At 39.6% G+C, this 15,077-nt stretch overlaps 1 protein-coding gene across 13 annotated transcripts in view; it reads left to right on the forward strand.

Annotated features, from left to right (window-relative positions):
* Window positions 1–13,806, forward strand: part of ENAH (ENAH actin regulator) — a 108,673-nt gene extending 94,867 nt beyond the window's left edge. For 8 of the 13 annotated variants that reach the window (XM_084791343.1, XM_084791345.1, XM_084791336.1 and 5 more), the window contains 6 exons: window positions 143–191; window positions 3,537–3,603; window positions 4,966–5,028; window positions 8,677–8,755; window positions 10,382–10,439; window positions 10,871–13,806. In XM_084791343.1, coding sequence (XP_084647469.1) covers window positions 143–191; window positions 3,537–3,603; window positions 4,966–5,028; window positions 8,677–8,755; window positions 10,382–10,439; window positions 10,871–10,908 — 354 coding nt within the window. In that variant the 3' untranslated portion in view covers window positions 10,909–13,806. The remainder of the gene's footprint in view (window positions 1–142; window positions 192–3,536; window positions 3,604–4,965; window positions 5,029–8,676; window positions 8,756–10,381; window positions 10,440–10,870) is intronic. The other 5 variants (XM_084791344.1, XM_084791346.1, XM_084791337.1 and 2 more) reach the window with 1 other exon arrangement.
* Window positions 13,807–15,077: the final 1,271 nt, after the last annotated feature.

Here is a 15,077-nt window from a genome sequence, read left to right on the forward strand (position 1 = left end):
CAGAATAAAAAGAAGACAAGATAGGTGGTGGGAAAGGAGAGTGGCAGAAAGAGCGAGCACAGGAAGGGAGCTTGTAACCCAGCTGCAGAGAGCTGCAGTTTCGGTGAACGTGATGTTAATGTGACTGTTTCTGTATATTTAGGAAGACTCGGAGCCTGTAACTACTAAGGCCTCTTCAACAAGTACACCTGGTAAGTTCAGGCGAAAACTTTCTCAAAATACCAATACTGTCCAATCAAAGAGTTCATTTTCCTGTATTTGGACAGGTAACTCTTGCTCACTAAAATGTTAAAAGTGTTTTGTGTGTATTTGAAGGCATTGACTTTTTTTTTCTGCCTTTTGTGATCTCAGAAATCGATGCTTTTCTTCCTGATACTGTGAAATCTATTAAAGCCCAACATTTTTGTTTATGCTGTCTTGGCAAACACCATAGTGTGTGTGCATTCTTCATGTTATGGGTTGGAGGTTATTTGCTACAGCAACTATTTCACACAGTTCTTAGAAGTACCAAATGAAACATGCATGTTAGGTAGCATTATAGTGTATTTCAGAACCTCCTCAATTGAGGAAACTAACCTCCCTTTCTGTGCAGCCATTGACTGACTACTTGTAGCTCTTTGTCTAGGGTTTGGGCTACATGGAATTTCCCGTGACTGTGTTGGCATGTTAACGGGTGTTGTCACTACGCTGGTCTTGTTCAAGGCACCATATTGTTGGGACTCCACGGGTACAACTTCCTGTCCTGTCTAGAGGACGCTATCTAGCCCCTCTCATCTGTGATTTTCCTGAACATTAGAGTTTGTTGCAGATATACTAACTGGGGTTGGCACACAGTCAGTCCCTTACTCTCAGCACTTGGGAGAAAAAGGCAGGCAGATCTCTGAGTTCGAGGCCAGCCTGGTCTACAAAGTGAGTTCAGGACAGCCAAAGCCACACAGAGAAACCCTGTTTTGCGGGGGAGGGGGCGGAGCGGAATTGTCACTTCATGAACTATTTTTCCACAGTCCACTGTGGTTTTTCTCTAAATGGCGCTTGGTACATTATCCTTATTTTTAAAAATTCAGTGGTTTGTAATCTACATACATAAAATCAGGACTTCATTCAGATAGGTTTGGAATTTCTTTTTCATTTGTTTCATTCGATTCTTAAAATTGGTATTGCATAAGATACTTACTGAGCCAGGCGTAGTGACACATGCCTTTAATCCCAGCACTCGGGAGGCAGAGCCAGGCGGATTGCTGTGAGTTCAAGGCCAGACTGGTCTACAAAGTGACTCCAGGACAGGCAAGGATACACAAAGAAACCCTGTCTCAAAACAAAAACAAAAACAAAAAATGCTTATTGAGCCAAAAGTGAGTGAAAAATTAAAAACTCTGAAGCACAAAAACTCGTGAGCCGCTAAATACTACTGTCAGACTGAGAATAACTCTGAATCGCCCAGGCTACCTTGGAGAAAATGGTGTGTTACATTATTCATTGTAGAGTGTTTAGCTTAGCTGAAACTAGCAAATTAACATGTCATAAGCAGAGGTGTGCTGTTAAATAAAGTTGAGTAAGAAGAAACTAAGAAATAACCAGTTGACTTACCTATCTAGAATTTATTTTGAGGATTCATGGAAGAATGAGTGTGAAACAAATGTTAAGAGGCTGTTACAAAAAGTTCAGCATCCGGGTTTGTTTTACACATATTCTCCTTAGTATGTAAGTCAGCTCAGACTCTCTGGGGGCACTTTTGAATGGCTCTTGTCAGCCTTGTAATGTGGAGCTGGGGAAGACTGGGATCCAGTGTGTTTTCAGACTGCTGACAGGTAACCAGGCCTCCACGGGTGTCCTGCAGTACACCTGTGCCCCTCCCCTCTGCTCCTACAGGACTGAACAACTCTTCCACACAACCAGGCAGCCCTTTTAAGATTATCAGGGTGACTAGGTAAGATTACTCTTACCTGCAGTACCATCATTTGAGAGACTGAGGCAGGAGGATTGCCACAGTTGGAGACTAGCCTGGACTATATATAGTTCGAGGCTACCTTGAACTACAGTGTAAGGCTGTGTCTCAAAGAACAACACCACAAAGTGAGGTTAATAGCGGTTTCTCCATAATTGGTGACTAGGGACCTTAGTCATCCGTTAAGGTAGTTTGTACTGCGTCCACCACCTTTTTAACTACTATCATCCTTCCACCTGCATCTTCCTGGATAACAGTGTCTCAGTGGCTCTTCCCCTCCCCCCTCTATTACTTGAGTCAGTTAATAAGCTGGATGTATTTTTATTTTATTCGTCTTGGTCCCCCTCTACTTTTTTGATGTTTCTTTGCTAGCTCTAGAACCTGCCATTCACGTGTTCGCCTTGGCTCTTCCCATACAAGAGGAAGAATTAAATGATGCTGAAGTAAAGGAGGGTCAGCAGCAGCTTTAAGGTTCTTCCCTTAGATGCCTGGCAGCAGCAATGCAGGGCTTCAAGGGAGCTGACATTTAGTCTGCTTGTATTCTGAGGAGACTATAGAGCCTCCTCCTGAGTGAAGATGTGCAGAAGCCATTGAGGGGGGACATTAGAGGATGAAGCAGCTTCTTACATAAAACTAAACAGTGAGATCATGGCACATGTATAGACTTGATTTGAATGTGACTCAAATGCTTTTCCTCTATGACAGAGTCTCACATTTGATTTTCTCAAGTTATCCAGTCAGGCCAATGATAGCACCAGTGAGTCATCCACGTGAGAAAATCACAGTTGAAAGCACAGTAGATGCTAGACACTAGACAGTGTCTCCCAAGTCCCTGAACTGACTGACTGTGTTATCCCAAGAAGCTGTTCAGATTCATGTGAAATGAAGAATAGGAACACTTCACAGATTATACTTCTTATTTACTATTGGCACAAAAAGGTTTAGTACATTTGAATTTATCAGATTCTAGTGTAAACTACTGCTAATTAGTTAAAGGTATGCTCTTATCATTGCTAATTACCGTCGTCATTTGGATTATAGAACTCTAATATTTAGATTTTATAATATAAGAGTTTTTAACAAAACTTACTAATTTTTTTTTCCTCTTTCCTCTTTTTTTGTTGGTTGTTATTGTTGCTTGGGTGGTTTGGTTTGGTTTGGCTTTTGGTTTTTCAAAACAGGGTTTCTCTGTTCTGTGTAGCCTTGGCTGTCCTGAACTCGCTTTGTAGACCAGGTTGGCCTCGAACTCACAGTGATCTGCCTGCCTCTGCCCCCTGAGGGCATGTGCTGCTACCACCTGACTTGGTTTTGTTTTGTTTTTTGGACAAGGTCTCACTATGTAGTTAGTTTTGGCTGCCTGGAACTCACTATGAAGACCAGGCTGGCCTCAGACTCATGGTGCTCTGCGTGCCTCTACCTCCTGAATTTCTGCTTTTAAGTCCTAAAATCATACAATTTAGCATCCTTACTGTTTAGATTTTTTTTGTGTGTGTATTACTACTGTGTACATAGATGGTACTTTAATGTTGTTTTGTAATGATTCTGGAAGGTCTGAGATGTGTTTACTGACACTTGTTTCTTATTTTTGAAGAACCAACCAGAAAACCATGGGAAAGAACAAACACAATGAATGGCAGTAAGTCACCTATCATCTCCAGGTATTGATTTTTCTCTTCTAAGTCTTATATTACATGTGTCTCTAAAAAGAAGTTACCATATTTCTATTGTAGAAAAATTTGGTTGTATGAAGGAAAAGGAAAATCATCTATAATCCATACGTTGAACAACCACTGCACTCAAGATATTTTTGCTACTCCTCATTATCTGATAAATCCTATCAATACATTTGTTAATCAGATAGACTTAATAGTTTCATCCCTTTTAACTTGTTTAATTTTTTTAAAAGAAAAATTAAAATTAAGAGGAAAAACAATGCAGCAAATATTAAAATACAGCTATCACCTAAACTTAACAAGTCATTACATGTCTTATGGCTTTGCAGCTATATTTTTTCTCTTAAGAGTTTGAAAGAAACTTGCAAGTAAATGGTGTCTCATCCTAGATACTTTGACAATTTACCAAAGAACCAGGATATCTCCAACATAACCATAATAGAATTATTGCCTCTGAGTAAACAATAATAATAATGGCCCACTAGTCTCTATATAGTTTTTTTTAAGATTTATTTATTTAAGTATACAGTGTTTCACCTTCATATATGCCTGCATACCAGAAGAGGGTACCAGATTTCACTATAGATGGTTGTAAGCCACCATGTGGTTGCTGGGAATTGAACTCATGACCTTTGGAAGAGCAGGCAGTGCTCTTAACCTCTGAGCCATCTCTCCAGCCCCTCTATATAGTTTTAAAAACAGAATTTTAAAAGAAACCTTTATGCTTTATATTGGAAATTAGCTAGAGATTATAGAGAATACGAGAGAGCAAAAATAAAGTATGAATTTGTTGTGTATCTCAGTCAAAACTTGTAATTGTGGGCTGGAGAGATGTTAGTAGTTGTTGTTCTTGCAGGCCCAGGGTCAGTTCATAGCACCCATATGGCAACCAGTCCAGTTCCTGGGCGATCCAGTGCTGTTTTCTGGCCTACGAAGGCACTGCATACACACGCAGATGTACATGCAGGCAAAACACCCATTTGTATATAATTCAAAAAGTAAATAATCTAGATATGGTGGTGCACACTTTTTAATCCCAGCAGAGGCAAGCAGATCTCTTGAGTTTGAGACCAACCTAGACTACATAGTGAGACCTTGTTACCTTTGCTTGTGTTTTGATCCTTGGTAAGTAGGTAGTTCAGCCTACAAAGGTAGCCACTGTGTTCTCATGTAAATTAGTTTCTAAATACCCTTTTAAGTTTGGTAAGGCAGATATTTTAAGGACAATTAACACCTTTTGTTTTTGTTTTGCTTGCTGTAACTAAAAGGCTATAAGTCAGTAGCATCATGGGAATTATTTTTTGAAGTTCTACTGTATACCCTTTAAATGGTTTTTCCCCTTCATAGACGGGATTCTCCAAGGAAAAATCAGATTGTTTTTGACAACAGGTCCTATGATTCATTACACAGGTATCATCCTGCTGTGACTTTGTGGTTTCAGACTTTGCAGTAACATGTCCAGGAGAGGGCTGAGCTTTTTCTACCTGGATTGGTAATCACCACAATGAGGCGTTGAGAAGGAGTGAGGTGTCCTCTTCCTTAGCTGTCGTCTGAGCTCATCAGGAACCCCGCTACTCTTTGCTTGTGGGGTTCAGACAGACACAGATGTAACAAGTGCTAGAATATTACACTGTCTAGTCGGTAGCTTTAGCATCTTCCTTTAAAGCTGTTCCCTTCATGATTATGTGACAAGGTTTTTGTTTGTTTTTCTTTTTTTAAGGAATCGAGCCTGTGTGGTGGCGCACGCCTTTAATCCCAGCACCTGGGAGGCAGAGGCAGGTGGATCACCGTGAGTTCAAGGCCAGCCTGGTCTACAGTGCGAGTCCAGGACAGCCAGGGCTACACAGAGAAACCCTGTCTCAAAAAAGCAAAATATAAAACAAAAAGTAACAGACCTAGAGAGGGGCATGGTAGTGTATGCTTGTGCTCTCAGCACTCAGGACACTGATGAAGCATTAGGAATTAAGGATGTCCTAGACTACACAGTGAGACTTTGTCCCAATTAAATGAGTGAGCACGTAAACCAACTGCTCAGATACATGCGTTTTACTAGAAATACATTAATGTATGCCAGGCACGCTGGCATATACCTTTAGTCTCAGCATTCTGAAGGCAGGATTAGGAGGATCTCTGTGAGTTCAAGGCCAGCCTGATCTACATAGAGTTCCAGAACATCAGGGCTACATAGAGAGACCTTGTCTCAAAAAAAAAAAAAAAAAAGAGAGAGAGAGAGAGAAAGAAACAAAATACATTAGTGTTGCATACATCCATTTTTACTGCCCATCATTCATTGCACACCTACTTTGCTCTTCTCCCCCCCCCCCCCCCCCCTTGAGACAGGGTTTCTCTGTGTAGCCTTGACTATCCTGGACTCGCTTTGTAGACCAGGCTGGCCTCAAACTCACAGCGATCTGCCTGCCTCTTCCTCCCAAGTGCTGGGTTTAAAGGCGTGCGCCACCACTGCCCGGCTCTGTGCACACCCATTTTTAGGCACATCTACTGAAAGCATGAATTAAGTAATGCACAGAGAGGATATCTATGTCAGTAAGTCGTTCTCTAATTGGATTCTGATCAAATTCTTACTAGAATTACTTTATGCCACTGGAAATCAAAATAGTTGGCAGGTTTATTTTGTCAACTAGTTAATTTTCCATAAATGTTCATATCGAGCCTTTTTATTTGTTTCTTTAAGGTATGTTAATTGTTCTGAACAAAAGGTGTATTAGGAAAATCTACTGGAACAAAGAAAGAAAACAGTCTTCTAAGTCACCATATTAAGCCACACCTAGTGCTTGAATAATGTTCCTTTTATAAAAAGAAAAAGTGGTGATTACTTCTTTCCTTCAGTATGAAAAGTTCCCCCCTTGAGTTAATTCTCATGGTGATGGTGGTGGTGGTGGTGGTGGTGGTGAATTGCATGTTAGCATGAATCAAATTTTTTTAAAGTTGCATGTTTGCACAGTTGCTTATTAATTAACATTTAAATTGTTTAACAAATATCAATATGTTTATATAGTATAGCATATTTCTCCATTAAGTAATAGATTCTACCTATTTGTTTGAATGTCAGAAATATTCATTATATATCTTAGAAAAAATTTGAACTTAAGTGAGAGAAATAAAAGCAGATTATTATTAATAATTTGATTCTGGAAAGCAAAAATAAATAACTTGGGTATATAAAATGCACTGTGCCAACCCTCAAAAAGATTTACTGTACCTGACTATGCACTCAACACTGGCATACCGTGGGTCTTAGATTGTACGCCACTGGAATTAAGTAGGTACCTCGACAAGGAAAAGTGCCCCTTCACAGGAGAGGTAGTTCCTTACATAAATGCTCAGGACTTACTAGCTGAAGTTTCTGGAAGTTACTGCATAAGTAGATACCCCATAAGTTAAAAGTGGTTGGCTTGTTTTTATTTCACAAACTTTTTAAACAGTAATATGTTACGGTATTAATTCATATTCATGAGCAATGCCTTTGGGTTTAGAGTATTACATGTTACATCAATTATGAAATACAGCTTTATAGCAAGTTATACATGCTGGGTCTTGATTCAGATAGATTTCTGACATTGGTGCTCTGTAAAATTGAAATACATCGTTGACTAATGGTTTTATAGAATGGTTACCATTCTAAACCAGAAAATGAAGAAGTGAATGGCAGATTTCCTACTGAGGATTTTCTTTTATTTCCAGGATTGGAGAGGAAGTCATGACTGATTTATTTGATGTTGGAACTTATGAAATATGCCTAATCCCTAACACTTATTTTACTGTTAAAATTTTTAATAAAAGCTAAACTTTTGAAAGTGCAATTGCGGCCGGGCAGTGGTGGCACACGCCTTTAATCCCAGCACTCGGGAGGCAGAGGCAGGCAGACCGCTGTGAGTTCGAAGCCAGCCTGGTCTACAAAGGGAGTCCAGGACAGCCAAGGCTACACAGAGAAACCCTGTCTCAAAAAAACCAAAAAAAAAAAAAAAGAAAGTGCAATTGCGGGCTGCAGAGATGGCTCAGTGGTTAAGAGCACTGGCTGCTCTTACAGAGGTCCTGAGTTCAGTTCCCAGCACCCACATGGTGGCACACAACTATCTGTATTATGATCTGATGCCCGCTTCTGGTGTACATGAAGACAGCGTGCATACTCATATACACAATAAATAGATATTTAAAAAAACAAAAGAAAGTACAAATCCAATTGACAGCTCCTACCTTAGAATTTTGCATTTTTTTGTTTTTATTTTTTGTGCTTTCTTCCACTTCAAAGCAAAGTAAATTTATGGACTTATCTTATAAAAAGATAAAGTCAAGTGGATATGAGAGTATGCTTCTAACCCAATAGTCAATTTTCAGCATTTTTGTTTTAATGCTTAAAATGGAAGCAAATAGACAAAGAAATTAGGCTTACTAAATTATTTTTTCCTACAAACTGATCTATATTATGTTAAAGTAAAACATTCTAGACCATAGAGCTTTTCCTTTATTGATTTGTTTGATATTTAATACATAACATAAATTTCAAAAACACTACACATGACTGCATTATATGGGCCATGGGAGTTTCAGCTGCTCACTTTGTCATGTCCAAGGTCAGCATGCCATGTGTTACCTGGTCCCAGGGAATGCTGTCTTCTACTCTCAGAGGAATTTCACCATATTGTCACCCTTTTCTACTTTTTTTTTACAAGAGATTATTAAATTGAGAAAGTAAAAGACATTTTCTGTTATCTGTTCTAATCATTCCTACAATTGTGACAGCTTCTTAGCAAAAATGTGTTTAAGAAATGAATTTAAAAGCTGGGTGTGGTGGCATACCCTTTAATCCCAGCACTTGGGAGGCAAAGGCAGGCAGATCTCTGTGAGTTCAAGGCTGCCTGGTCTACAAAGTGAGTCCAGGACAGATAAGGCTACACAGAGAAACCCTGTCTTGAAAAATAAAAAAAAGAAAAGAAATGGATTTAAATCTGGCTTTGAGGTGGTAAATATAGAGTTGCTTATGACCTCATTAAATGTTGTAAATATAATTTATCTGTTCTGGAAATTTCTTTCATACAGACCCAAATCTGCACCTTCGTCACAGCCCAGTGCCAATGGAGTCCAGACAGAAGGACTTGACTATGACAGACTGAAGCAGGTGTGTACTCAGTGTTGCTTCCTTTCTTGCTTTTTTCAAAAGGGGATGATAGATCTCGCACATATCCTTCCACATGGATCCTGGGAGTATTCTAGAAGATGGCACAGTCACAGTATTTCAGTCATATTCAACAGTGGCCATAGTTGTCCCATATTGCTCAAGTCTCTTCTGGCTCATTTTTCACCTATGAAAATTGCAGGGGTTTTTTGTTTTGTTTTGTTTGTTTTTGTCCTTTTAAATTTGAATCTACAGTTCTTTATTTTTTTTTAGATTTATTTATTTATTATTATACAGTGTTCTGCCTCCATGTACACCTGCAGGGCAGAAGAGGGCGTCAGATGACCCTTCTGGCTGCTGGGAATTGAATTCAGCACCTTTGGAAGGGCAGGTGGTGCTCTGAACCTCTGAGCCATCTCTTCAGCCCCCAAATCTATAAAACTCTTGATGGAAGACACAGCATCATTTGAACACGCACGCATGCACGCACGCACACACACACTGGTAGCCACATTAAAAAAACAAAACAGGTAAGGCTAGAGAGATAGCTCACTAGTTAAGAGTATCTGCTGCCCTTGCAGAGGACCCAGATCCACTTTCCAACACTTACGCAGTCTCTTATAAGCATCACACTTCAGAGGATCTGTTGAGGGACCAGGCACGTGTGTAATGCCACATATACGTACAACAAAATACTCCAACATGGAAATTGTTTTAAATCTCTTTTAAATGAACAAATAAAATTGTAGTCTTTTAAATATCCTAAATGTATTAAAAATAAGTTAAATATATGCTCAGTGTTTAAGTGTGAAATCTGGTGCATGGTTTACACTTACGATCCTATCTTACCAGGCCAGAATAAGCAAGGATGAGCAAGGAAGAAATATTTAAAGAGAATTTACTAAGGCCAATCTTGTAAGAAATAGAGGTGGAACTGTGGAATCAAAAGTTACGGGATGTAGGGACCCCAGGGAAATAATAAGCAAAGTGCTCACTTGTGAATGAGGATGAGGATATGAGTTTGAACCTGGAGCCTGTGGAAACAAGTCAGGTGTGTTTGTGTGTGTGTCCTTGGCTCACTGGCCAGCTAGCCTGGCCTACTTGGTGAGTTCCACTAGTAAAGAGATTGTCTCACAAAAGGTGGAAGCGAGCCAGGCAGTGGTGGTGCACGCCTTTAATCCCAGCACTTGGGAGACAGAGGCAGGTGTGTCTCTGTGAGTACGAGGCCAGCCTGGTCTACAGAGTGATTCCAGGACAGCCATAGCAAAACAAAGAAACCCTGTCTTTAAAAAAAATAAATAAAGCCAGGCGTGGTGACGCACACCTATAATCCCAGCACTCGGGAGGCAGAGGCAGGCAGGTCGCTGTGAGTTCGAGGCCAGCATGGTCTACAAAGCGAGTCCAGGACAGCCAGGGCTACACAGAGAGACCCTGTCGTGAAAAACCAAAAAAAGACAAAAAAAACAAAAAAGGTGGGGGACCCGTGCTTGTGGGATAATACCAAAGAGTGTCCTCTGGGTACATATACATAAAAGAACTGTTTTAAACTTTTACCTGAATAAGGAACTTCTCCAACATCATTTCATCTTTGTTTGTTTTGTTTCCTGGTGTTTTCTCTTGATGCTTTAGGACATTTTAGATGAGATGAGAAAAGAACTAACAAAGCTGAAGGAGGAGCTTATTGACGGTAAGCACCGGGCACATCGCTCCCTTTACACCACGGCAAAACCTACTTCATGCTCTTCCAGGCGCCTAAACTGAATGGGAGCTATTTGTAAAGAGGAAGCTAAGCAAGAGTGAAATGTAGAATTTGGTGGAATACCAATCAGGCGCATTTTTCTCTTAAGGCATCTCTCTGCCCGTCCATTCCACTGCACACCCTTTGTTTTGGAACCCACAGGCCCAATGTTTTTGCCTTGGTTATACAAGGGAGCAAGTGACTGTAACCACGTGACTGCGTGTTTATGCATTAAAGACCTATACAATAAAGGCTTAAATTCTGTATCTTTTTTATGATGGAATTTGAACACAGCCCTGAAGATTTCTCAGGAGTGAATCATTGACGTGTATTTTTCCTTTCTGGTATATTGACGGAAAACTCTTTCTTCCCTGTTACAGCAATCAGGCAGGAACTGAGCAAGCCGAATACTGCGTAGAGAAGCAAACTAAGGAGAGACAGGACTTGAAATCTGGAGAAAAACCAAAATTCCTACAAACAACTGTTAACAACCCCCTACAATTTTTAAGCTGTAAGAACAAAATGGATATACAGTCAGGAGGGAAAAACCGCCAACCTCTGAAAGCCTTCAGACATAGCGACTCTGGCAATCAGCTGTTCCCTCGCAGTGTGCTGCTTTTGTTCCAACCTTCACCACAGGATGGAGAATTGTTTTTGAGTTCCCATAGCAGTACTGAACCCATCAGGCAAGATCACCGTGCATTGAAATATTTTCATATCTAGATGAAATTGCACGTTTTCCACAATCCATTGCTAAAATAAAGAAGAGAAAGGCTTAAGAGGTTTTTTCCAGAGGGCGCTGACGAATTTAATTTAGCGAGTTCTGCTGTTGCATTGTAAACGTTTCTCTCAGGTTTGTCTTCCTATCATATTTGATATTCCATGAATAGTTAAGATCATAAAGTATGGCGCAAATGGAGTTCTGTGTGCTTTCAAAGGGCGGTATTTGTAAGAGAGGTCCTAAAATGTTTAGTCCCACTTGAGGAATTTTAGAGTGATAGGAAGTCTCTCGGGTTAGCCTTCATGCAATTTTGTAGTTTAAAACATAAAATCCGTCCAGAAATTAAGGATTTAGATGCCTTCCTAAATTGTTACAATGCTTTACCAAATCTATGACTTCTATATAACAAACAGTGGTCAAATGTAAAACATTCTATTATAGATTACTGTAGGTTTTCAACCTTTTTTAGACTTATGCATGTGGACATTTTTATAATGTAATTACAATCACCACAAAGTTAGCTTTTTTAATTGCAGACAGTAATGCATGTCACACTAATATGTAGTGGCCGTTTCAAGGCCTCGTCCCAGGGAAAATATTTTGTAGAATATAGGGAAGTGGGAGGAAGGGAGGAATAACTTTTTATTTAAAGTGAATTTCTGCACTATCTTTTTTCTCCCCTCAATTATCTGCATGGATTACAATGAGAAATATTTTGTGACTTTAATCAGTAAACATGTTAACAGAACCAAGTACTTAATCTTTTACATCATGACTTCAGCTGCTTGTCTCTTAACCAGCAACTTGACTGGTCTGAAGCGTGATTCTGAGCTTCACACGGATCACCTCACTGTGGCACTCAACAGTGTGATCACTGAACTTGGCAGTTACCATCTCTAGGTCCCCGCAGTGCTGCAGGCGGTCCGGTACTGCTCCTGAATTGAAGCTGCTCTTGACCTTTGTTGTGCTACAATACCAGAAACACCAGTAATGGCAGCAATTAGGGTCACAGAAATTACCAGATAAAGGGAAACCGATGAGGAGTTCTGCAGTTTTCTTTTAGTAAAACTAAAGTGAGACTTAAGTGGTAGGAAGAGTCTAATGCTGTTACACCCTGCATGGGTGTGGTGTGTGTGTGTGTGTGTGTGTGTGTGTGTGTGTGTGTGTGTGTGTGTGTGTTGGATGCGTTCCACCCCTTTATGTTATGATTAGCAAGATTAAAATAAGGGAGAAATCCTGTATGTTGTAACATTAGCTTTTTGGAAAAATCTAGGAAATCAAAAATCCTCCAAGCTCTCTGTCATGATTTGTGCTTGAGTTATTAATGTGCCATATTTGCTTTGGAATCGTTGGTTATCCAAACTTCTACTAAAAATGGAAGAAATAATCCACTTTCATTTGCTTTCTAGACTTCACATCTCGGCTGTAAAACAAAGCTTCGCAACAGCATAGTTTTCTAAAAGCTACCATTTGCAGTTATTACCACTACAGAGGTGTTTGAATGAGGGATTTTTTTTTTCTTTTGTTACAAGTTTCTGCTTCTGTAGGAAAAAACTTCATTTTTAGATTAAACCATGAGGGATGAGCTCTCACAGAAAAAGGGTGTTCAGCTCTTTTTCTACCCATTATTCATTGTCTTGCAGTAATCTTAACAACATTAAAGATGCAACAGGCTTGAAAGTTGTTCTAAAAGAAGTAGATATTTTATTTTACTGTTGAACTTCTGATTATGCAACTACTTTGATAATGTAAATGTGTATATCCCTTACGAATCTGATCAAAAGTCACTTTTCATTTTGTTGCTGCAGTTAAATAGTCTGTAGTAGGTAGGGTACTGGGTGTAAGTGTCCAAAGTGAGACAAAACTCTAAAGTCAATGCTAAGTCCTAAAAGAAACTGGTTTATGCACTAAACGTTTTGTGCCTTGGTCTAATATTTAACACAATGTCTGTAAAATGACAAGAAGAAGAAGAACCAGTGTTGACTCGTGCTCCATCCTCCATCATACTGCACTACCCACATGGCTAAATGTGTTCCTTCCTAGATGTTTAGGTGAACTGTTGTGTACACTCACTGTCATACAGGACAGCCTTGTCACTGTTAGAGATTTCAGTGATTAAAGTGGGAAACCGAAGCCTAAGTTACTTCCCCAGAACTGTTCCCAGGAACCATATTGTGATGGTGGATTCTGCTTTTGTGTGTGGAATGTCTTCAGCTGAGTATGGTTTAGGGATCCTTTCTAAGTACAGGAAGGCACTGCTCTCCTCAACACTGTGACCTGACCTGCGACAACTCTGTACAATACACTCTGTCGATGGCTAGCAAGTCAACAGCAAACCAACTGAATGTACAAACCTTAGTGTGGTGCTGAAGTCTCTTCAGAGGAGTCCTCATGGTCTCAAGTCTGTTGAAAGTTTTCCAAGCATAATGTGTCAATCAGAACTACAGATGAAAACATGGTGAATGTTCAGTCCTCATGCTGCACCTGTGTTTTCTGTTCAGGTTTTCCAGTTCTCCGCTGTTTTTTACCATAACCGTTTCGTTTCCTACACGCTAACTTCATTTGTGCGATTGAAATAAAATTGCAGTATATACATGTTTCTCGTTTGTGACACTTAGATGATCCTCTGAAATAACGTGTTAATTCTAAACCAAGTGATACTGGGTATAAAATTAGCACCTTCTAAGGCCGAGGGCTTCACTGTTTACAGTTTACACATCATGTCACTGTTCTTTAAAGATGTCATCAAAGCCAGGAATAGTAAAATAACCCAAAGGGAATATGTAATGGCCTGTCTGCCTTTTGTTTGGAAGTAAGCGCTGTGTGTTACCTTAACTTCTCTCAGCACAGCTTGACAAAAGACGGGGAAATGTTTCACTCCATTTTTGTTCTATAACATCATATATATTTCATCTCATTTACACAGTTCATTTTTCTTTATATAATTCACACATTAAAGGATTTTGCCAAACAATTAGCTTTTCATGTAGTCTGTACCATCTATAGGGTTTTTCTACATTATGCTATAAATTTGCTCTGTGTATATATAAGCTTCAGCACTTTTATCTATTGTAAAGTTGAGTTCCATTTTCAAACTAATGTCATTAGAAGTACAACAATCTTGAATAGATATGTACATATATACACATATATGTATATATTACTTTTACCAGACTCCAGCCTCTCTCCTTACCTGTCCTCCAACTTCTCTATGGACTGTGTTTCTGGCATTAATTTGCATTTGCCTCTGTTACGTAGCCCAGTGCTTCGAAGACACCAGCTGATTTTTCTTTTTGTCCTAAATCACATTCCTGCTTTATCTACAAATTAAGGTCACGCCTCATAGTCAGAAATGAATTAAGCAGCAAGTGCTAAACATTTCAGTTTGCCTGGCTAAAGTTACTATCTCTTAATTTTATCCAACATTTTAGTGACACTGTGAAGGACTTGGAGCCTGTGAAGATGGGCTGCAAGTCCTGTTCTGTTTCTTCTTGTGGTCGTGAGAATTGTTTAAGCCCTTGGCCATGGCCTCTAATCCTATGGACATGCCTTTAGTCCAGCAGACAGTAACAGGAGAACTGTAAATCTGAGGTCAGGTTGGGATGCATGGAGAGACTATCTAAAACAAATGAGTAAAGTCCTTTGAGTCACAGGCATGAAAATCTCATAGAAGGCAGTGTCTGTCCCCGTACCGAGCTAGAAAACACGCTTTCCTAAAGACATTCTAGCTTTCACTTCAAAACTCTAACCTATTCCTGGTAGTGCCATTTTTGTTTTTAATAGAATTGATATTTGTTATCTCCCAAGAGCTCTGAAGAATATAAAAGGATCCTGAGAATTTACCGGAGTTGATACCTCTCACTTTT

This window comes from Acomys minous, assembly GCF_964271855.1.
Source record: "Acomys minous genome assembly, chromosome: 1".
NCBI classification, from domain to species: domain Eukaryota; kingdom Metazoa; phylum Chordata; class Mammalia; order Rodentia; family Muridae; genus Acomys; species Acomys minous.